The sequence below is a fragment of the Lynx canadensis genome, chromosome C1 (genome assembly GCF_007474595.2).
Source record: "Lynx canadensis isolate LIC74 chromosome C1, mLynCan4.pri.v2, whole genome shotgun sequence".
Taxonomy (NCBI): Eukaryota; Metazoa; Chordata; class Mammalia; order Carnivora; family Felidae; genus Lynx; species Lynx canadensis.
In genome coordinates, this window is record NC_044310.1 from 24,101,967 (window position 1) to 24,123,792 (window position 21,826).

Below are 21,826 nucleotides of genomic sequence, written 5' to 3' on the forward strand. Positions count from 1 at the left end.
GACTGTACATCTCTCAGCTCCCTACTCCCATCTCCTCTTCCTTGGGAGGGAGGAGTGGGGGTTCAAAAGATGGAAAGTAAGTCACCTTGAATTGGGGCGAAAGATGGGATGAGGGGATGTCTGAACTTTTTTCAGCCCTGCTGATTTGGGGGGGGGCAAGAGGAAGTTCTTACATTTTGCTGTATGGGCTTTGTGAACTCCTTCAACTCCACCCCTACCCCAAAGGATTAAGTGTGAACCTCTGCGCAGAACCTCCTAGGGAGTGGGTGTGTCCCAGGACCCTCCCCTTCCATTATGTAAGGGCAATAGCTTTTTTTACAATTACTGATTCTGGGGCTAGATTTGTACTCAAATATGTTTTGGTTCACGTTCAAGATGTTTTTGAACACTGAATTAATTTACTCATTTGGCAAATATTTATTGGACATCTACTGTGTACCAGGCATGGTTCTGGGTTCATAGAATATACAGTAGATTAAACAAACAAAATCTCTGTCCTTATGGAGCTTACATTCTAGTAAGGGAAGACAGACAATAAACATCGCCAAGAGTAAATGATACGGTATGGTGCTGAGTGCTAAGGGGAAAATAAAACAGGGTGAGGGAAATTAGGAATGTCATCGCTGGGGGAGGTTTTCAATTTTAAACAGGGTGGTCTGGGAAGGCCTCATTGAGAAGGTGACTTTTGAGCACATATTTGAAGGAAATGAGGGAGCAAGCCACAAGGTATGGGGCAGGAGCAGAGGGGGATGAGCAGCCTGAGGCAGAAGCTTCTTAGGCAAGCTCAGAGACCAAGGTCCTGAATGGGGGAGGGGGGGGCCTGAGGGGCAGAGATCCTGTGTGGCCTGGGGCCTTGTGATCTTTGCAGGAACCCTTTCAAGGAGACTTTTCGGGGATTTTTGCAGAGCCACGACATGATCTGACTTACATTTTAAAAGAATGGCTGCTACTAATGTCTTGAGTTAGTCAATTTATAAAACTGGGAAGATTTTGCATAAATCTCCAGATTTCTAGGCGCCTGGGTGGCTCAGTCGGTTAAGTGTCCAATTCTTGATTCATGATCTTGTGGTTTGTGAGGTTGGGTCCCAGAGTCGGGCTCTGCCCGGGTAGTGTGGAGGCTGCTTGGGATTCTCTCTCTCTCTTCTCTCTGTCCTGCCTCTGCTTGTGGACATGCTCTCTCTCTCTCTCTCAAAATAAATAAATAAACATAAAAAAACACTATAGATTTCTACCTTCTCTTGAAAAAAAAAAAAAAAAAAAAAAAAGGACGATTTGGCTTTATTGGATTTACCTGTCATGGAGCTGAGTAGTGGCCACCCTCTTTGGGTGGGATTTGAGCTCTTTCTTTGCCAAAGTCCCTTCCACTCCCAGACAGTGACACTGAGTGTTAGTGGTTATTTATCATCATGCTTGCACTGTTGTTCTTATAATGAAGAGGAAAATGAAATGTTTTTTCCACCTATATTTCCATTAAAAAGTGACAAAATAAAAGATACCTGCAGATGGCACTGTGTTTGAAGAAAGATAGGGGAAAGAAAGGCATATTGCTTTATAAAAGTGAAAAAGGATCCAATTTTAGAAATATGCAAAGCACCTGAATCAAACTAATATAAATTAATATAAATCCGCTTATTTTACACCACCTGCCTCACCTCCGTAAGGATCTGAGTGTCTGATTCCTGTTCTGCATTTTATAAAATGTTGCCACACCCATGACCGCATCTGATCCCCACCCTCCTCTTCGTTCCTGCAGCCATAGAATTGGTGAACTTTGCATTGTTATCCTCTCCAATTTACAAAGAGGGAAGTGGGGCCAGAAAGGTTCCTAGCTGGGAAGCAGCAACACAGAACTGGAAATAGGGCTTATTCCCTGGCCCTTTAGCTGTTTTATAATAGAACTGCCAGTCTTAGATCTGTTACTTTTATAATTAGTGCCCCAAATGCTGTTCTCAAATGAGAAACACAAGTGCCCAAGCCCTCTTCAAAGGCTAGGGGCATAAAAACGTATCTTATGGATTACAGGACCATGAGTTTGTAACTTAGTTGGCACACAGATGGTAAGCATTTACTAATATTAATTTTGTGTTGTATTTGTTATTTTAATACCTCATCACTGTGCTTTTCAGTCTTTCAGCTTTCAGTAACGAATAGTTGATGACTGATGGGTTTAGTGCAGTGTTTCTCAAGGGTAGGGTGAGAGCAATTTTTGCCCTGGAGACATTTTTGCAATGTCTGGAGACAATTTTGGTCATCGGTACTGGGGGTGAGAGTGGAGGTTGCTATTCACATCTAATGAGTAAGGGCCAAGGATGCTGCTAAACATCCTACAGGGCAGGGGACAGCCCCCTGCAACGAGGAATTATCCAGCTCCAAATGTCAGTAGCTTCAATAGCTTGAGAAATCCTGCTTTAGTATTAGGGGGCAATCAGTTCCCTCCTGTGTAAAAGCACTCTTCAGTCCTCCTGGGGTGTGTGTGTGTGTGTGTGTGTGTGTGTGTGTGTGTGTGTGTGTGTGTCTGCACCAGGGAGGTAGGCTTTGGAGTAAGAAAGGCTGGGTTCTACCCCTTTGTTAACAGTGTCTCTGGTGCACAGTAGGCATTCAAAAAATCTGTACTACTGAAAGCTGAATTTAATTACTAATTGTGTGACTCTGAGCAGGTCTCAAAGGTCTGAAGTTCATTATTCTTACCCGTAAAACGGGGATAAAAAGTCCTCTTCCAAAGCCGCTGTGAGCAATCATTGAGATAAACGTTGGTAACTCTATTCCACAGTACTCGGCCTAGAGCGGTTTTCTTTCCTTTGTCAGTTTACTTCTCCCTCTTCCAAACCTGTGTTCTAATCGACGTTCAGCCCTGTCATTAGCTGAGTGACCTTGTGCAAGTCACTTTCCCCCCCACAGGCCTCGGGTGATTCTCTATAAAATTACAAAGTTGGCTTCTGACCTCCAGGCACGCTTCCAACACCGAAATGGGACCGTGGAGTGTACGGATCTGCTTTCCTCCCCCGGGACTAATGGTACGGTCCCCGGGCAGTTTCCCCCACCCCCCTGTCGCAGACCTTGGTACAGGCCCAGGGGGCCCTCGGCTGCCTCTCAGGGCTGCCCTTGCCCCCAGCCGAGTTCCGGGCCGTCCTTGCGCAAGCTGATTGGCTGGAGCCGTGCCCGGGCTGCGCGGCTATAGGTGAGCCCGGGAGGGGACGGGCGGAGCGGGTTGGAGGCCCGCCCCCTCCTCCCCTGGGTCGGACGCTGAGCCGAGCCGCGGGCGGGAGGCCGGACGGACCGACTGACGGGAGGGACAGGAGCCGAGCAAAATGGCGCAGACTCAGGGCACCCGGAGGAAAGTCTGTTACTACTACGACGGTGAGCTCCGTGCGCGTGGCGGGGGCGGGGGCGGGGCCGCGCCGGGCCGGATCCAGGAGAGGGAGGCTGAGGAGATGTGAGCGGGGAGGTTGGGAGAGGCTGAGGCGTTGGGGAAAGGCTGAGAGAGGAGGCTGCGAGGAGGTCGAGGCTGAGAGAGGAGGCTGAGAGGAAGGAGGTCGAGACTGAGGGAGGAGGCTCAGAGGAAAGAGGTCAGGGTGAGGGAGGAGGCTGAGAGCAGGAGGTCGAGGCTGAGGGAGGAGGCTCAGAGGAAAGAGGTCAGGGTGAGGGAGGAGGCTGAGAGCAGGAGGTCGAGACTGAGGGAGGAGGCTCAGAGGAAAGAAAGGGAAGTCGAGGCCGAGGGAAGAGGCTGAGGCCGAGCGGGGGTCGTCTGGAGAAGCTTGGGGTAACTTGGTGGCGGGGGGCGGAGAAGGGGGGAATCCTCAGGAAGCTTTATGGGGAGAGTTTTAGTGGGACTCCTGGAGGGGAGGCTGAGTCTGAGCGGGGAGGCAGGATCTGGTGGAGAAGTGTGCAATGATCTATTTTCCTGCTGAGAATACAAAAGTCTTCCTCTGCCCCTTTGCTTCCTCATCCTTTTTGGTGAGAGTCCTGCGGGGTCCCCACCTCCTGTCACCAGCCTCCCCTCCCCCAGTCTCTGAGCTGGGCCTGCAGTTGCTGCTGGGAAATGGGGCCCCTGGGCTTGGAAGGAGAAAGTTGCAACCTGTTAAAACAGACTTTTTCATTTAACAAAAGCCTATGGAGCAGCTTACTCTGTACTAGGGATGATTAGCTGCTGGGACCATGGGGCTGATCAGGTCACTTCCCATCTTCTTCTCAGTCTGGAAGGGGAGATAGACAGTGGCAGGGAACTGCTCTCCAGTGTCATGCTGGGATAAAGGAAAGCTCAGAGTGTTTTGGGAGCACAGAGGAGAGGCACTCAGCCCAGCCCGGGGAGTCAGGGAGGGAGGTGCCATCTTGGGCCCGAAGAACAGGAGTTATTAGCCAAGCTCCGGGAAGGCAGAGGTGACAGTAAGTTTAGAGGTAAGAGAGAGGACAGCATTTTTGAAAGCAGGTGTGTGTACAGTATGGCTGAGGCATAGGTTCGAGGGCAGAGTGTAGAAGGTCAGGAAATAGGGTGGAGGGAAAGGTTGCAAGTGATGAGGCTTGAACCTTATGATCTGTGGACCAGATCATGAAGGGCTGGACACACTGTCTTAAGGAAGTTGGACTTTATTGTGAGTGCACTTGTGAATCATTGAAGTTTTATGCAGGTTGTGACATCATCAGATTTATACCTCAGACCTATCACTCTGAGACAGAAATTGAATTCGCCAGTGTACGGGTAAGGAAGACGGCAAGGATCCCAAACTTCTGGGTTGGGCAGTTTGATGTTGAGTGTTTGGAGAAGGTTATGTCAGTTAATAACTTTGGGTTTTGGGTTTTTTTAAGAAGTATTTTTTGAGGGCTGTCCCTACTAGAGGATATCCAAGTAGAGGCATCCAGTAGGCAGTTGGCCATTCAGGTCGCCATTTTTATTTTTATTTTTTTCAATTAATTTTGAGAGAGAGAGAGAGGCAGAGTGCGAGCAGGGGCTGGGCAGAGAGAGAAGGAGACAAGAATCTGAGGCAGGCTTCAGGCTCTGAGCTGTCAGCACAGAGCCCAATGCAGGGCTTGAACTCACTAGCCGTGAGATCATAGCCTTAGCCGACGCCTGACGCTTAACCAACTGAGCCACCCAGGTGCCCCCAGGTTGGCCATTTAGAAGACAAAAATGAGAAGATAGAGATTTTTGGTAGTTGTCAGCATGCAGATGGTAATTTTAGTTATGGAAGAGGATGCAATCACCCAAGAAGTTGTATAGCGTGGGAAGAGAAGAAGATCGGAGTGGAATTCTAAGGACATGCACTGAGGAAAAGTCTAGTGCCCTTCATGCTCTGTATTCCCCTGTCGTAGCACTTGTCACTGTGTATTGGAATTGCCCATTTACTTGTTCGTTCTTCTTAGACAGTAATCTCCTTAGGGAAAGAGACCATGTCTTGTCTAGCTCTGTATGCTCAGCCCCCAGAACAATGCCTAGCTCAGAGTAGGCTGTCAATAAATACTTGCCGATTAAATTGTACAGAGGGAATGTAAGTGAACCAGAAAGTCTTGGGTTACAGTAGCCAAAAGAAGGAAGGAGTGGCCAAGTGTTGGCAAGAACTGTTTTGTGTGTACAGTTTGGAACTGAAGTGAGATTGCAGTAGATTGAAGAATGAATGGATGGGTGAAGAGAAGACATCGGATTGAACCCTTTTCAAAGGAAGCTTGGTTGGGGCAGAGAGAGAGGGTTGTTGATACAGGGGGATGTAGTGGCTGAGAGTTGAGCATATTCAAAATTTGAATGGTAAATAGCCAGGGGGAGGGGTTGAAGATACAGGAAAGAGAGGGATGGGTAATGATGGAGGTTCCTGAAGAGACCAGGTGAGATGGAAACCAGAGCACAGGTATGGGCACTAGCCTTCAGGGGGAAGTTTCTTCATGATGAGAGGCAAGGAAAAGTTCAAATGTAGGCAAGTTTGATGAAGAGAAAGTTGGAGTTTTCAAGATGAGGTAATAGATTATTTCTTTTCCTGTGAGTGGGGGGAGGGTAGTTGGTAGAGTAGGAATCTTGAGAGAGATAGCTGTGAAGTAGCTGTTGTGAAAGAGGGAGGTAGGAAAATAAATTTGGAAGAGTTGCTGGGCAGTGGTGAGGGCCTATTTGGGGCTGGAGCCTGCGACTTTGTAGCTGTATCGGTTTGCACTGTTTTATAATCTCTCCACCATTAGTTTAAAAAGAGAAAAAGTGGAAAGACTGCAGTTTTTAGGCAAGGGAGATTTCTTACTCCTTGAGAAACCGCTTGTGAGTTTTGCAGTGAGATCACTAGCTTGGGACTCAGACTTGGTTCTGCCCCTCAGAAGCTTTGCAGTATTGGGCAAGTCACTTTACCTTTGCAGGCCTCAGGTCACTCTCCTATAAAACTGAAAAACTTTGAGAACAATGGGAGAAGCTTTCCACAAGTTTAAAGGTAGTATCTAAAGGAAAATGATTATTTCTTTTAAAAGTCTCTTAGCAACTGGGTTAAAAGCTGTTAAGAAAAGGATGGTGTCTGGGCCCCACCCTCAGGTACTCCCCTAGCCTTCTAGATAAGTTATCTTAGTCCCCCAAGTCTAAGCCTTGGCTGAATTCAGGTTTGATAGGCAGAGGAGTTGCTGGGGATCAAGGCCCAGGCCAGAGACCTGGATAAGCCGTGATCTAATTATGTAACAGTAATGGTCATGTTACTGACTGCCTTCAAATTGGGTCTGCATCTGGATGTCTCAGCCAATGCCTTGAAAACCTATTCTGTCAATCCTCATAGCTGATAAGCTTGTCTGAGGGTCTCTGGGAGCAAAATTTTCTGCCTGCCTCCTCTGCTACTGCATCTCAAAGTCTGTCTCTATGGGACAAGGGTCCCAATTGAATGCCATCAAATACTGTACTCTGGCTTGCGGCTCTGGCTAAGAGCACAGTTCCTGCCCTCAGAGGTCTGCCTAAGATTAAGAGAAGAGGATAAAAGGACATTAAACAAAAACTAAGGAAATTTGAATAAAGCATGGGCTTCTTTTTAGTTAATGACACTGTATCAATATTGGTTCATTAACTGTAACAGATACTTTTTATTTTATCATGTAGAATGCTAATAGGGGAAACTGCCTATGAGGTATCTGAGAACTCTATCTTTGCAATTTTTCTGTAAATCTAAAATTGTTCTAAAAAGTAGTTTAATAAAAAGACAGAGAAGAGGGTGAGATCCTAAATATCCAACTGTTTAGAAGTTTCCCATTGTCCCAGGCCATGTCTATGACCAAGAGTATTGGAGTGTGGCTTGGATACTATTGGTGGCATTTCCCACAATGCATTGCTCCCTGGAATGAATTCTGTTACTCGTGCCACCAAACCACAGTGCATAAGAGGTTGGGACCTTCTTTTCACTGGTGCTCAAAGATCTGCCTCGTCTTGATGGACTTCTAAGGCGAGAGAGATCTATCCTTGGGTATGCAGTTCACTTGATTTTTGTGCTGTTTTTTGGCTTTTAACTTTTTCATTAAAAAATTTTTTTTCTTAGGTTTATTTATTTTGAGAGAGAGAGCGTGCACAAGCAGAGAGGAAGGGCAAAGAGAGAGGGAGACAGAGGATCCAAAATGGGCTCTGTGCTGATAGCAGAGAGCCTGACGTGGGGCTCGAACTCAAGAACTGTGAGATTATGACCTGAGCCAAAGTCAGATGCTTAACTGACTGAGCCACCCAGGCACCCCAGTTTTTTCATTTTTTTATAGTAAGCTCTGTGCCCAAGATGGGGCTTGACCTCACAACCCTGAGATCAAGAATCGCATGCTCTAGCAACTGAGCCAGCCAGGCGCCCCCACTTGATTTCTGGAATATTTGTTCCAGGAACTTTGTGGCAAGTAGATTCACAGAGCCCTCTGGTTTAAGTGCAAATTGAAGTAAGTATCTGGTAAACCCAATGTAGCTTTTAGGATACTGAATTTGGAGTCAGAAGAGTCGACCCCTGGATCAGTTACTGGTTGTGTGATCTTGAGCAGGCACTTAACCTCTCTGAATCTCACTGAGTTCAGTTCCTTGAATCTTTATTCAGCTTGTGTGATGTACAGGGCATATTTGTCCTTGTCTTCAAGGAGCAGCCAGTCTTAGGAATATAAATAGATATGTAAGGGGACACCTGGGTGGCTTCAGTCAATTCTAAGTGTCTAACTCTTGAGTTCAGCTCAGGTTGTGATCTTATGGTCATGGGATTGAGCCCCACATCAGGCTCCCCACTGATCTTGGAGCTTGCTTCGGATTCTCTTTCCTTCTGTGCCCCTCTTCTGCTCTTGTGCGCGTGCGCTCTCTCCCTCTCTCAAAATAAATAAATGAATAGATAAAAATAGATATGTAAGTAATTCAGATACAAAACAAAATTTGTTAAGTGATATATACAAATTGTATACAGAGGAAAGGACCATTTATTTTGATCAGGAATATGTTTGGCACTTAAGCTGGGCTTTGTTGTATGAGGATCATCAGAAAAGGAAGGACAATCCAGGTCAAAGGAACAGTCTGAACAAAGGCTACTTGGGTGTGAAGGTGAATGCCATGTTCAGGATGCTGATAATAATCCGGTGTGTTTAGAACAGAGATTGGCAAATTTTCTGTAAAGGGCCAAATAGTAAATATTTTTCACTTCGTGTGCCATATGGGTGGGTCTCTGTGGCAACTATTTACTCAGCTCTGTTATTATGATGTGAAAGCAGCCATAGACAGTATTTAAACTAATGGGCATGGCTGTGTTCCAGTAAAATTTTATTTACAAAAAACAGGCAGCCAATTGTATTTGGCTCAAGGGTCGTAGTTTGCCTATTCCACTTTGGAGCGGAGAACTGCGAGAGGGAGAAAGGGAGGGAGAGGGAGAGTGTTGTGGGTTGAATGCCAGGCTAGTGAAGTTGTTCTTTATCCTGTAGGAGATGGGGAGCCATTCAGGATTTTTTGAGCAGAGGAATGATGTTATGAAAGCTGTGTATTAGAAAAATAACTGGTCGTTGTAGTAGATAGTTTGAATTGAAGGCAGAGGAATCAATTAGAAGTCTTTTGCTATAGATGAAGCAAGAGATGATAAGAACTTAGTTTTCTTATTTATAAAATTAGAATAATACTTCCTGTTCTAACTATTTTATGGGGTTATTGTGAAGATCCAGTAAGAAAACTAATGTAAATGTGCTTTGACTCCATAAAGTGTCACAGCATGATAAAGGTGAACTGTGACTTATAATAATTCTGAGTACTAACGGTTATTTTTCTGTTGTGGGAGTGAATTCTTTGGAGATATATAGTGGGGTGAGTCACTCACTGCCTGTTATTCCCGAGTAGCTTTGGAATGAACCCCTTACACTGTCTAGTTCCTGTGGGCTAGACTTAACATCCTTAAATGCTGACCTCACCAGGGTCCTCTGCTTTTTTTTTTTTTTTTTTTAATGTTTATTTAGAGCACGCACGCATGGAGGGGAGGGGCAGAGAGAGAGGGAGAGCAAGAGAATCCCAAGCAGGCTATGTGCTGTCAGTCCAGAGCCCAACTCAGGGCTCAAACTCACGAACCATGAGATCATGACCTGAGCCAAAATCAAGAGTTGGATGCTTAACTGACTAAGCCACCCAGGCGTCCCTGCTTGCTTTTTTTTTAAATTTTGGAGCTACCCTTCCTCAAGCTGGGTAGAATCTTGGAGACTAGAACGAAAGAGAAAAAGAATTTGACTAGGAGATAGTTATAAAGATTCCTGGATTCTCCTGGGAGTGTATGTCGAACTGTGTCACTGAAACTGTCACTCTTTTTTCTTCAGGGGATGTTGGAAATTACTATTATGGACAAGGCCACCCAATGAAGCCTCACCGAATCCGCATGACTCACAATTTGCTACTTAACTATGGTCTCTATCGAAAAATGGAAATATATGTGAGTTACTGGGAGCCCTACCCCTCTCTAACCTCATCAGCTCTGGTCATAGTTATTCATCTCATTTTCTCAACTACTCATTCATCAAATGTGTTGAGTGGCTATTATGTGGCAGACACTGTAAATGATAGAGATTTCTGTTTTTAAAGGGTTCACTCCAGTGCTGGAGACTGACATGTATACAAATAAGTTGTACTACAGTCTATTATAAGTGCAATAATTAAAAAATGTACAAGATGCAGAGATAATAAAGAGTGAAGGAGGAAGGGAGCCTTGGAATGTTTTCTAGAGGTGATATCTGAGCACAATTTTAGAGACTGAATAGAATTTAGCCTGGAGTTCAGGAGGAGACCGACATTCTAGACCAAGGGAAAAGCATAGACAAAAGGCAAAAAAGAGGTGAGAACAATATGATGTGTTGGGGAACTGCTACAAGTAGTTCGATGCGCAAGTAGTACTGTAGTGTAAAGTTCACAGGTATGAGTGAGGGGACCTAGAACTGGAGAGGCCAGAAAGGATTGGATGTGCTGTGCTATGTGACAAGCAGCTCTGACGGGCAAGAGTCAAAAAATCCAATGTTGAAATGGGGATTGTGTTGAACTAGTCGCCCAAGTCTCTACTGGGTGTTACTGGAGAGCATAGACTATCTAAGTTCTTTAAAAAAAATTTTTTTTTTTTTTAAATTTTTTTTTTCAACGTTTATTTATTTTTGGGACAGAGAGAGACAGAGCATGAACGGGGGAGGGGCAGAGAGAGAGGGAGACACAGAATTGGAAACAGGCTCCAGGCTCCGAGCCATCAGCCCAGAGCCTGACGCGGGGCTCGAACTCCCGGACCGCGAGATCGTGACCTGGCTGAAGTCGGACGCTTAACCGACTGCGCCACCCAGGCGCCCCCAAAAAATTTTTTTTTAATGTTTCTTTATTTTTGAGAGAGAGAGAGAAAGAGACAGAGTGCAAGCAGGGGAGGAGCAGAGAGAGAGGGAGACACAGAATCCGAAGCAGGCTCCAGGCTCTGAGCTGTCAGCCCAGAGCCTGACACAGGGCTGGAACCCACGAACCGTGAGATCATGACCTGAGCCGAAGTTGGATGCTTAACCGACTGAGCCACTCAGGCTCCCCTAGACTGTCTAACTTCTTGACTCAGTTCCAGCTGATTTTTGCCCATCTACAAGTTTTTAAAGAGAAGCTGGAAATCCACATTATTATGTAAAATTGCCTGGGTTTCAAATATTGACCCAAGTTGGTTTTTTGGTTTTGTTTTTTGTTTTTTAAAACATGTTCAAACAAAAACACATCAGTACATCTGTGGACTAAATTTGGTCCAAAGGTTCCCAGTTTGAACCTCTTCTGGAGGCAGTGAGGAAAAAGTAATGGATTTTGTTTTATTTTATTTTTTTAAGTTTTTATTTATTTATTTATTTATTTATTTATTTTAATTTTTTTTTTTCAACGTTTATTTATTTTTGGGACAGAGAGAGACAGAGCATGAACGGGGGAGGGGCAGAGAGAGAGGGAGACACAGAATCGGAAACAGGCTCCAGGCTCTGAGCCGTCAGCCCAGAGCCCGACGCGGGGCTCGAACTCATGGACCGCGAGATCGTGACCTGGCTGAAGTCAGACGCTTAACCGACTGCGCCACCCAGGCGCCCCTATTTATTTATTTTAATGTTTATTCATTTTTGAAAGACAGAGAGAGACAGAGCACAAGCAGGGGTGGGGTGGAGAGAGAGGGGGACACAGAATCTGAAGCAGGCTCCAGGCTCTGAGCTGTCAGCACAGAGCTCGACCCGGGGCTCGAACTCACAAACTGCGAGATCATGACCCGAGCCGAAGTCGGACACTCAACCGACTGAGCCACCCAGGCGCCCTTAAGTTTTTTTTTAATGTTTATACCTGCCATGGGGCTCGATCTCACAATCACAAGATCAAGAGTCTCCTACTCCACCAACTGAACCAGCCAGGGGCCCCCAGGCATGCATTTTAGAAGGAGGGAAGCCAGTTAGGAGGCTGTTGCAAAGATCCAAATGAGAAAATCAAAAAGGGCTGAGGACTCGTGTTGCCTTATGGTTAGAGCCTAAGAGTCTGTGGTTGAAGTCTGTGCCGGCAGCTTAAGTATCCTAGCAACAGCAGTATCCTTCCTCACCATTCCAGAGACTGAAAGAAGATGAGTCTTCTGTCTCAGATGGCCATGTTATGTCCCCAGAGCCACTGGAGGCAGCTGAGGAAGCAAGGAGGGAAGGGAGACAGAGGAGCAGACGGACCTTGGGACCAGAGAGCTTTTTCAGGTGTGAAAGGCAGCTGGGAATGAAAAACATAAAAAAGGTGGCAGAGGTTTTGAGGGACTCTAGGGAGGAGACTAATATTTAGATGAAGAGAGGATACCTAAACGTGGAATAGCAAGCACCAAGACCTTCCGGAGATGCCTCTTGCACGTGTATACCATGCTAATCTGGCCATGACTTGTCTCCTTTCCTGCTACTCCCCTCTCAGAACCCTCCAAGTCAGCCAGATCAGATTCTGCCTCTTTCCACCCCATCCTGATTGGGAGGAGTATTTAATCTGCCAGTCATATCTTAACTCATCTTCAAAAGTCACCTCAAGCCCTCTTTCTTTCATTCAACAGATTTTTGTTGAGTACTTGTCATACCCCAGGGACTATATTAACCTCCATGAGTGATACTGAGATACTAAAAAATGGATCCTATCTTCAAGTGAGAGGAAAAATAAACTAACATTTATTGAAGATTGCTAGGTCTAAGCCAGAGCCACTTGTTATTTCATGTAATCCATATAGCAACCTTAACTTATAGATGAGAAAACAAGGTCAGAGAGGATAATTAACAGGTTCAAAATCACAAAATCACATGAACTAAGACTCCAACTCAGATATATCTGGTTCCAGAGTCTTTATCTGTTCATTTGTCCTATTCCCTCTTCCCAAGCAGCATTTTAACAAGAAGCCTAGAGGTAGAATGTCTCAAGATTTTTTGGTGATGTCATCAGGGACCCAGGCTTATTCTGTTTATCCTTCTGCTCAATCATCCTTAGTTTATTTGATTTTATCCTTTTGTTTTTTGCCTTGAAATCACATGATGGCTGTCTTAGCTCCAAGTACCATGTCTTCATATGACAGAATCCAAAGAGGAAGGAAACAGGCAAAATGGATCATTTTCTACTATTTCCACACACACCCCTCCCCTTTTTATTAAATAGCAAAACCCTTCCTAGAAGTTTCCCAACAGATCTCCCTTTAAATCTCATTGGGTCATTTGCCATCCTTAGACTATTCACCAGCAATTGGCTTAGACTAATCACATTTGATCCCTTCGGCTGAGTACATTAACACTCAACCAAATTGAGATCTGTTAACAAGAAGGTAGAGAATGGCTCTTTGGGAAGCATCTAACAGTGGCTGTCATAGAGATAATAAATAATATCTTACTGGAAATTACTTCATCTGTGTGGTATTCTTATTGTAAACTTGTAAAGCAAAATTCCAGTATAATCTCTTTCTTAAAAATCTAGACTTGCTCTCTTTAGTGTGATCTGTTTCCTTCTTTGGCCACTGAGTATGAATCTTCTTCAGTCTTCTTCCCCCAACAGTTCATCCCTTCTAGACTTCTCTGGGCTGTGATCCTAGTTTTCTTTTCCCAAAGCACAGATAGCCATTTTAGTATATGTCCTGAAATTGATGGCTTTTTTGGGTCAATCCTAGAAGAAGCTCCTTAGACTTCTTACAGAAGTTGTTGTATTCTGGGGCACCTGGCTGGCTCAGTCAGTAGAGAATGCACCTCTTGATCTTGGAGTTGTAAGTTTGAGCCCTACAGTGGGTGCAGAGATAACTTAAAATCTTTAAAGGGGGGGAAAAAAAAGCAGTTTCTGTATTCCATCTCTGTACCTGAAGGAGACATGTTGAAGTCTTTCACACAGTTGGTCCCTCCCCCAATTCTGCCTCCACACATCTAATTAATCTCTCCCAGAATCTACATCCTCATTTTTCATCCAGGAACCTTCTTATTTACATAATCAACAATTCTGCTCTCTTCCTTGCCTTGGATGCTAATTTTGTATATTCCCAGGCTTCTTATTCATCGCCTTCTGTTCTTTTGTGCTTTTTTTTAAAAATGTTTTTATAAAATATTGAGTAGATATGAAAAAATTTTTATAAAATATGTGGAAGGTATAAAGAATCACAATTCACTTAATACCACCTAATTTAAGAAAACAAACATTGCCATGACTGCTAAAGCCCCTATATGCTCTTCCCTGATCCTGTCTACTTTCTTCTTCCCCAGAGTTAACCTCTGTCCTGAATTTGGGACTTATTATTTCCTTGCTTTTATTTATTTATTTATTTATTTATTTATTTATTTATTTATTTAAAATTTTTGTTATTTTAGAGAGAGCACGTGTGCAAGGAGGGGAGGGGGTGGGGGACAGAGAGAGAGAATCTTAAGCAGGCTCCATGCTCCCCGCAGAGTCCCAACTGGAGCTTGATCGCACAACCTGAGCCGAAATGACCCGAGCCGAAATGCAGAGTCAGATGCTCAATGAACTGGGCCACCCAGGCACCCCTATTTCCTTGTTTTTTAAAAATAATTTTGCCAGGGGGGCCTGAGTGGCTCAGTTGGTTGAGCGTCCGACTTCGGTTCAGGTCATGATCTCATGGCCAGTGAGTTCAAGCCCCGCGCCGGGCTCTGTGCTGACAGCTCAGAGCCTGGAGCCTGTTTCAGATTCTGTGTCTGCCTCTCTCTCTGACCCTCCCCCGTTCATACTCTGTCTCTCTCTGTCTCAAAAATAAATAAACGTTAAAAAAAAATTAAAAAAAAATAATTTTGCCAGTATGTATTCTTAAACGATACATGTTTTAGTTTTACGTGTTTGAATATTATGTAAATGGAATCACACAGTATTATTATGTGACTTACTTGCCTTTTTTGTTCAACATGTTCCTGAGAGTCATACATGTTGATGGATGTAGCTAGCCTTATTTTCACTGAAAGAATATACTACAGGACATATGCACATATTTACCCTTATTAGATAATGTTAAAATGGTTTTCAGTTGCCACCAATGTAGAATTAAAGTTGCTCTCAGTCCTTGCCAACACTTAATATTGTCATATTTAATTTTTTTGTCTGTTTAGGTTGGTGTGAAATGATACTATGGTTTTGATTAGTATTTCCCTGTTTACTAGGGAGATTGAGGATCTTTCTGTATGTTTATTGGTCATTCAGTTTTCCTTATTGAAGTCCCTATTCAAGCCTTTTATCCATTTTCTTATTTGTTCTGTTTTTGTTTTTGTTTTGATTGGGCCTTAGATACACAGAATTGAGATAAACATTATCCTTGGCTCATAAGCATCAAAAGAAGGTCCATTTTTGGTCTTTTTGAAATACGTATTTTACTGTTTATTCATTAACTTAAATATTTTCATAGTGCTATGAATATCCATATTCCTACACCCCAATCACTCTTCTAAATTTTGTGTTTATTATACTCTTGCTTTAAAAAAAAAAATGTTTGGGGGCGCCTGGGTGGCGCAGTCGGTTAAGCGTCTGACTTCAGCCAGGTCATGATCTCGTGGTCCGTGAGTTCGAGCCCCGCGTCAGGCTCTGGGCTGATGGCTCAGAGCCTGGAGCCTGTTTCCGATTCTGTGTCTCCGTCTCTCTCTGCCCCTCCCCCGTTCATGCTCTGTCTCTCTCTGTCCCCAAAATAAATAAACGTTGAAAAAAAAAAAAATGTTTATCCTGGGGCGCCTGGGTGGCCCAGTTGGTTGGGCGACCGACTTCGGCTCAGGTCATGATCTTGTAGTTTGTGGGTTCGAGCCCCGCATCGGGCTCTGTGCTGACAGTTCAGAGCCTGGAGTCTGCTTCCTTTTCTGTGTCTCCCTCTCTCTGGCCCTCCCCTGCTCACGCTCTGTGTCTCTCTGTCTCAATAATAAATAAATGTTAAAACAAATTTTTTTAAAATGTTTATCCTGTGTATATATGCCTAAACAATATATAGTAATTATTTACTTGTTTTTGAACTTTTTAAAAAAGGTGTCATACTGGGGCACCTGTGTGGCTTGGTTGGTTAAGCATCCAACTTCGGCTTAGGTCCTGATCTTGCGGTCTGTGAGTTTGAGCCCTGCATTGGGCTCTGCTGACAGCTCAGAGCCTAGAACCTGCTTCAGATTCTGCGCCTCCCCCAGTCGCACTCTGTCTGTCTTTCAAAATAAATTAAAAAAAAAACATTAAAAAAAAAAGGTGTCATACCATGTAATCTTCTGGGACTTGCTTGGTTTTTTTTTTTCTTTTTTTAAGTTTATTTATTTATTTATTTTTAGTAATCTCTATACCCAGTGTGGGGCTTGAACTCCCGACCCTGTGATCAAGTCACACGTTCTCCCAACTGAGCCAGCCAGGTGCCCCCTGTGCCTTGCTTTTATCACACAATATTATGTTATGAAAATCCATCCACCTTGCATATAGCTTTAGTTCTTCCACTTTTCTCTGATGAATAATATCTTATTGTCATTATACTTCAGTTTATCTGTTTTTCCATTCTTAATTTGTGTCTAGTTTTTTAATGTTGTGAGCAGCGCTTTGAATATTCTTGTACATGTCTCAGTTCATACATGCAAAAATGTTGGCTGTTTCTCTAGTACTAGAATTGCTGGACTGTAGGGTATGTGAGTATTAAATGCCTCGTTGCTTTTCATTGTGGTCAAATGAATTTATAGTCCCACTGGCAATGTATGAGAGATACCTTGATTCATATCCTTTCCTATACTTGGAACTAGACTTTAAATTTTGCCAACTAAATGAGTGTGAACAGTATGTGATTGTGATCTTGATTTGCATTTCACTAATAACCAGTGAAACTGAGTATCTCTTCGTATGTTTATTAACTATTTGTGTGTCCTCTACTGTGAAATGTTTTTTCCTTTGCCCATTTTTCTCTTTTTGGTTGTTTGGCTTTCTTTTTCTTACCAGTTTGTAGTAGTTCTTTTTTCTGGTATAGATAGTCCAGTGGCCATACATTGCTCCAAATATCTTATGTTTTGGTTTTGCCTTTTCACTCTAAAGTATCTTTAATGAACAGAGATTCTTGATTTTAATATAGTTATATTATTTCCTTTATAAGTGCTTTTTGTGTTTTAAGAAATCCTTCCCTTGGGGTGTCTGGCTGGCTCAGTCAGAAGAGCAGGCGACTCTTCATCTCAGGGTCATGAGTTCAAGCCCTGTGTTGGGCATAGAGCTTACTTAAAAAATAAAAATAAAAATAAAAATAAAAGCTTTATAGGTTTGCCTTCACATGTATTTACTATATCTAGAATAGATTTTTATGTCCATTGATGGATGAATGCATAAAGAAGATGTGGTATGTATATACAGTGGAGTATTAGCAATCAAAAAGAATGAAATCTTGCCATTTGCAACTACGTGGATGGAACTAGAGGGTATTATGCTAAGAGAAATTAGTCAGAGAAAGACAAATATCATATGACTTCACTCATACGAGGACTTTTAAGACACAAAACAGATGAACACAAGGGAAGGGTAGCAAAAATAATATAAAAACAGGGAGGGGGACAAAAACATAAGAGACTCTTAAATATGGAGAACAAACAGAGGGTTACTGGAGGGATTGTGGGAGGGGGGGTGGGCTAAATGGGTAAGGGGCACTAAAGAATCTACTTCTGAAATCATTGTTGCACTATATGCTAACTAACTTGGATGTAAGTTAAAAAAATAAAATAGAATCGATTTTTTTTTTTAATTTTTTTTTTTCAACGTTTATTTATTTTTGGGACAGAGAGAGACAGAGCATGAACGGGGGAGGGGCAGAGAGAGAGGGAGACACAGAATCGGAAACAGGCTCCAGGCTCTGAGCCATCAGGCCAGAGCCCGACGCGGGGCTCAAACTCACGGACCGCAAGATCGTGACCTGGCTGAAGTCGGACGCTTAACCGACTGCGCCACCTAGGCGCCCCTAGAATCGATTTTTAAATATAGTTTGAAGTAAGAATCCACTGAAATTTTTTCATTCCACAGATACTTATTAAGCACCTGCTTTGTGCCAGGCATTGTGTGTGGGTCTGTTTTGGGGCCTGTGTTCTGTTGACTTGGTCTGTTTATTGACGCATATGCCAGTACCCAGTGCTTAATTGTGATAGCTCTTCAGTAAGTTTTGACATCTAGTAGCACAAGTCCTCCCACTTTGTTCTTAAAAAAAAAAAACAACTGACTTGCTATTTGCCCTTTGTGCTTTTCTTTTTATTTACGTCTTGTCTGTTTTTTTAGAGGGAGGGAGAGCACACAAGGAGGGGCAGAGAGAGAAGGAGACAGAGGATCCCAAGCAGGCTGTGCCCTGTCAGCACAGAGCCTGAGGCGGGACTTGATCTCAGGAACTGTGAGATCATGACCTAAGTGGAAGTTGGACACTCAACCGACTGAGCCACCTAGGCCCCCTAGATTTTTTTTTTAATGTTTATTTATTTTGGGGAGAGAGAGCTCAAGAGCACATGCACGCACAGGGGAGGGGCAGAGAGAGTCAGGGACAGGGTATCAGAAGCAGGCTCTGTGCTGTCATCAGAGAGCCCAATGCAGGCTTGAACTCACAAACTGTAAGATCATACCCAAACCAAAGTTGGATGCTTAACTGACTGAGTCACCCAGGCACCCCTAGAAATTTTTTCAAAGTAATTACAAAAATTTTGTTTTTAATGTTTATTTTTGAGAGAGAGAGAGAGAGCGCGCGCGCGAGTGCGCACAGGGGAGGGGTAAAGAGGGAGACAGAGAATCCCAAGCAGGCTTTGCACTGCCAGTGCAATGCCTCATGTGGGGCTTGAATTCACAATCCAGGAGATCATGACCTGAGCTAAAATCAAGAGTCTCTTGCTCAACTGACTGAGCCACCCAGGCTCCCCTCCAAGTACTTCTTTTTAATGCTATCATAAACTATCTTTTAAAATTTTTATATTTAGGTTGTTTACTGGTATAGAGAAATGTAGTGCAATTCTTTTTTATATAGACATATATCCAGGGTCTCTGTAGATCTCTTTCTACTACCTGTTGTTTCTGTGAGCTCTCACTCGTAGTGCTTTGTTTCCTTGCATGTTTTGTAATTTTTGACTCTGTGGTCATATTTTTTGGAACTTTGTGGCCTGGGATGAAGATAGGTTCTTAAAGCAAGATTTGCCTTTACTTTGTAAAAGAGGTAGCTTTTGAGATGGGCTTTGTCCTTGTTGAATGTAGTACATGAGGAACATGGAATCAAGGGGTGGCTTCTGTCTTAAACAATTGGGTAGTTGGTGGTGAGAATAGGAACCCTGGGAAAGAAGAGCATAGGAGAAATAAAGCAGTGGATGCAGTCAAGATTATGGAGGAGGGGTAATGAAAAGGATGGGCTGTGGATTGAAATGGAAGTCAAGAAAGGGTGTTGTTAAGGATTATAATTAGTTTCTCAACCTGAGTGGATGTTGGTGTCATTAACACGAATATTAAAAGCGAAGTCTGGAAGTTAAATATGAATGCCTCTCTATAAGTTGTTAGATCCAGTTGAATTTGAAGTGCCTCTAGGATTCACAGGTGGAGCTGACTGGGAGGTTGTTGGAATTGTGAATCTGGAGCTCAGAACAGAAATCAAGATGGAGTGAGTCTGGGCAGGCATCTGTATAGAAGATAGAGTTAAAGCTCCATCTACAACATTGCCATGAGAGTAAAAGGCTTAATACAATAAAAACAACTTCGGGGGCTCCTGGGTGGCTCAGTCAGTTGAGCATCTGACTTCAGTCCGGGTCATGATCTCACAGTTTGTGCCTGGCATCGGGCTCTGTGCTGACAGCTCAGAGCCTGGACCTTGCTTTGGATTCTGTCTCCCTCTCTCTCTGCCCCTCCCCTGCTCATACTCTGTCTCTTTCTCTCTCAAAAATAAATAAACTTAAGCAAACAAACAACTTAGTATTTGGAGCCAAGTCTTGCTTCTTTCACTATGAGTGTGGTATATAAAACAGTATCCACCTTTTAGTCTTACATTCTGCCTTATACCGAGGATTAAACAAGCACCAAATAGTGCCTGGAGCCCGACCTCTGGGTTTCTATCCCAGTTTACCAACTGTGTAGCTTTGGGCAAATTACTTAACCTTCCTGTGGGCAGAGTGAGGATGATAATAGTATGGAGTTTAAGAGGTTGTTGTAAGGATCACAAAATCACATACAGTGCCTGGCACAGGGTAAACAATGTTATATGTGTATTGAAAATGCTTTATAAACTATAAAGATATTCATAATTGGAAGAGCAGAGGGTCATCTTCGAAGAAGACCTACCTTTAAGGGATGAGAGGAAGAAAAGAGAATTTTTAAAAAGAGGGAAAGAGGACTCAGAATGTTGGGATAATCAGGAAATGACCATGTCAAGGAAGGTTCAGTGGGGAGGGTGTGATGAGAATTGTTGTGATGATGATTTATAAAAGATTTCCTATCTATTTCAGTTATTGTTAGTCACCTCTTTTTCTTAAACTCTTGGAGCCTTTTGGACCATAACTATTTAAAAAGAAATAAGAGTTTGTAAGCATTTCACAATTTACAAAGAGATTTAACTATCTCCTCCAATTCTCACACTGTTAGGTAGAAGTTGTTGCCTCTATTTAGTAAGTGAGAAAATTGAGGCTCACAAGGTAGACTTGCCCAAGTAACAGAGCTTGAGTTGCAGTTCTGTTTTTTGATACTGAATCTCCTTTGATAATCCTATATGCCTAATTAGATCGCAAGTTTCCTGAGGCATTAATCTAATCAGTAATTCCTTGCCTAGCTCAATGCTGGGTGGCTCTTCTCTTAGTGTTCAAAGTAGACTAAGTGAAGAGTGGCTTGGGTCTGGAATAACATGTTCTCTCTCCCCTCTTCCCTCTAGCGCCCTCACAAGGCCAATGCTGAGGAGATGACCAAGTACCACAGTGACGACTACATTAAATTCTTGCGCTCCATCCGCCCAGATAACATGTCTGAGTACAGCAAACAGATGCAGAGATGTAAGTCCATTCTGTTCCCTCCTTACTCTCAAGGCCCCAGTTGGATCTGCCCTTCAGTTGCAGAGGCTTACCCTGCCTTCCCTTGTATCTCCCATTCATCCCACACTTGATTTCCCCTGCCTTCCAAGGATGCCAAAGTGCAGCTCTTTTCTCCAGTCTAGCTTTCCTTGTTTCTTGATTATAAAGAATAGTGTTTGATCTTTGTCTAGTTAGGTTCACAACAATATGCCAAGAAAACCGTAATTGTTGTGATGGAAAACTCACTGACGTAGGAGAGGGAGACAGAGATAGAAGTCCCAGCTCTGACTCTTAACTGACCAGGCTGGTCACTTCCCCTCAGATTTTTCTTTCGTAAAATGGACTGGATGTCATCCCATACAACTATAACTGCTCTCACTTTGTATTAATTGAGAATCGAGGGGCCACTTAGGACAGATTCTAGATGATGTAATCTTTGAGTTGAGGTGATTCTACCCCTGCTTCCTGAGACTTGAAACAGGTGTCATCTCGGAAGCTACACTCAGTTTGTAGGAATTAATGAGGCTTATTTTAGCTATGGGAGAAAATGTGTTTAAATTTGGAAAAAACTTATATCTGACTTCTCCCTGTGTTATTTTAGAAATTATCTCTTAGCACCTAATATCTCATATAATAAAACAATGAAACAGCATTGTCCAGAAGTTTTGATTAGCTTGTAACAGTTTATTTGGAAATATCAGCAAATCTGTGGCACTTGTTGCTACTGGCCACAAGGTAGTCTGATTCCCAAGGCAGAGAGTTTATTTGTTATAATAGTTGTGCAGTTGTAATGATTACAGAACCACAGAGACCTTTTTTATTTTTTTATTTAAAAATTTTTAATATTTATTTATTTTTGAGAGAGAGAGACACACACAGAGAGCGAGCGGGGGAGGAGCAGAGAGAGAGGGAGACACAGAACCTGAAGCAG

At 43.3% G+C, this 21,826-nt stretch overlaps 1 protein-coding gene across 2 annotated transcripts in view; it reads left to right on the forward strand.

Moving 5' to 3' along the window:
• The first annotated feature begins 3,205 nt into the window (after positions 1–3,205).
• HDAC1 (histone deacetylase 1) overlaps positions 3,206–21,826 on the forward strand; it is a 31,475-nt gene continuing 12,854 nt past the window's right edge. The window contains exons 1-3 of one of the 2 annotated variants that reach the window (XM_030324805.2): positions 3,206–3,357; positions 9,745–9,857; positions 20,760–20,877. In XM_030324805.2, the coding sequence (XP_030180665.1) occupies positions 3,309–3,357; positions 9,745–9,857; positions 20,760–20,877 (280 nt within the window). In that variant the 5' untranslated portion in view covers positions 3,206–3,308. The remainder of the gene's footprint in view (positions 3,358–9,744; positions 9,858–20,759; positions 20,878–21,826) is intronic. The other variant, XM_030324806.1, reaches the window with a different exon arrangement.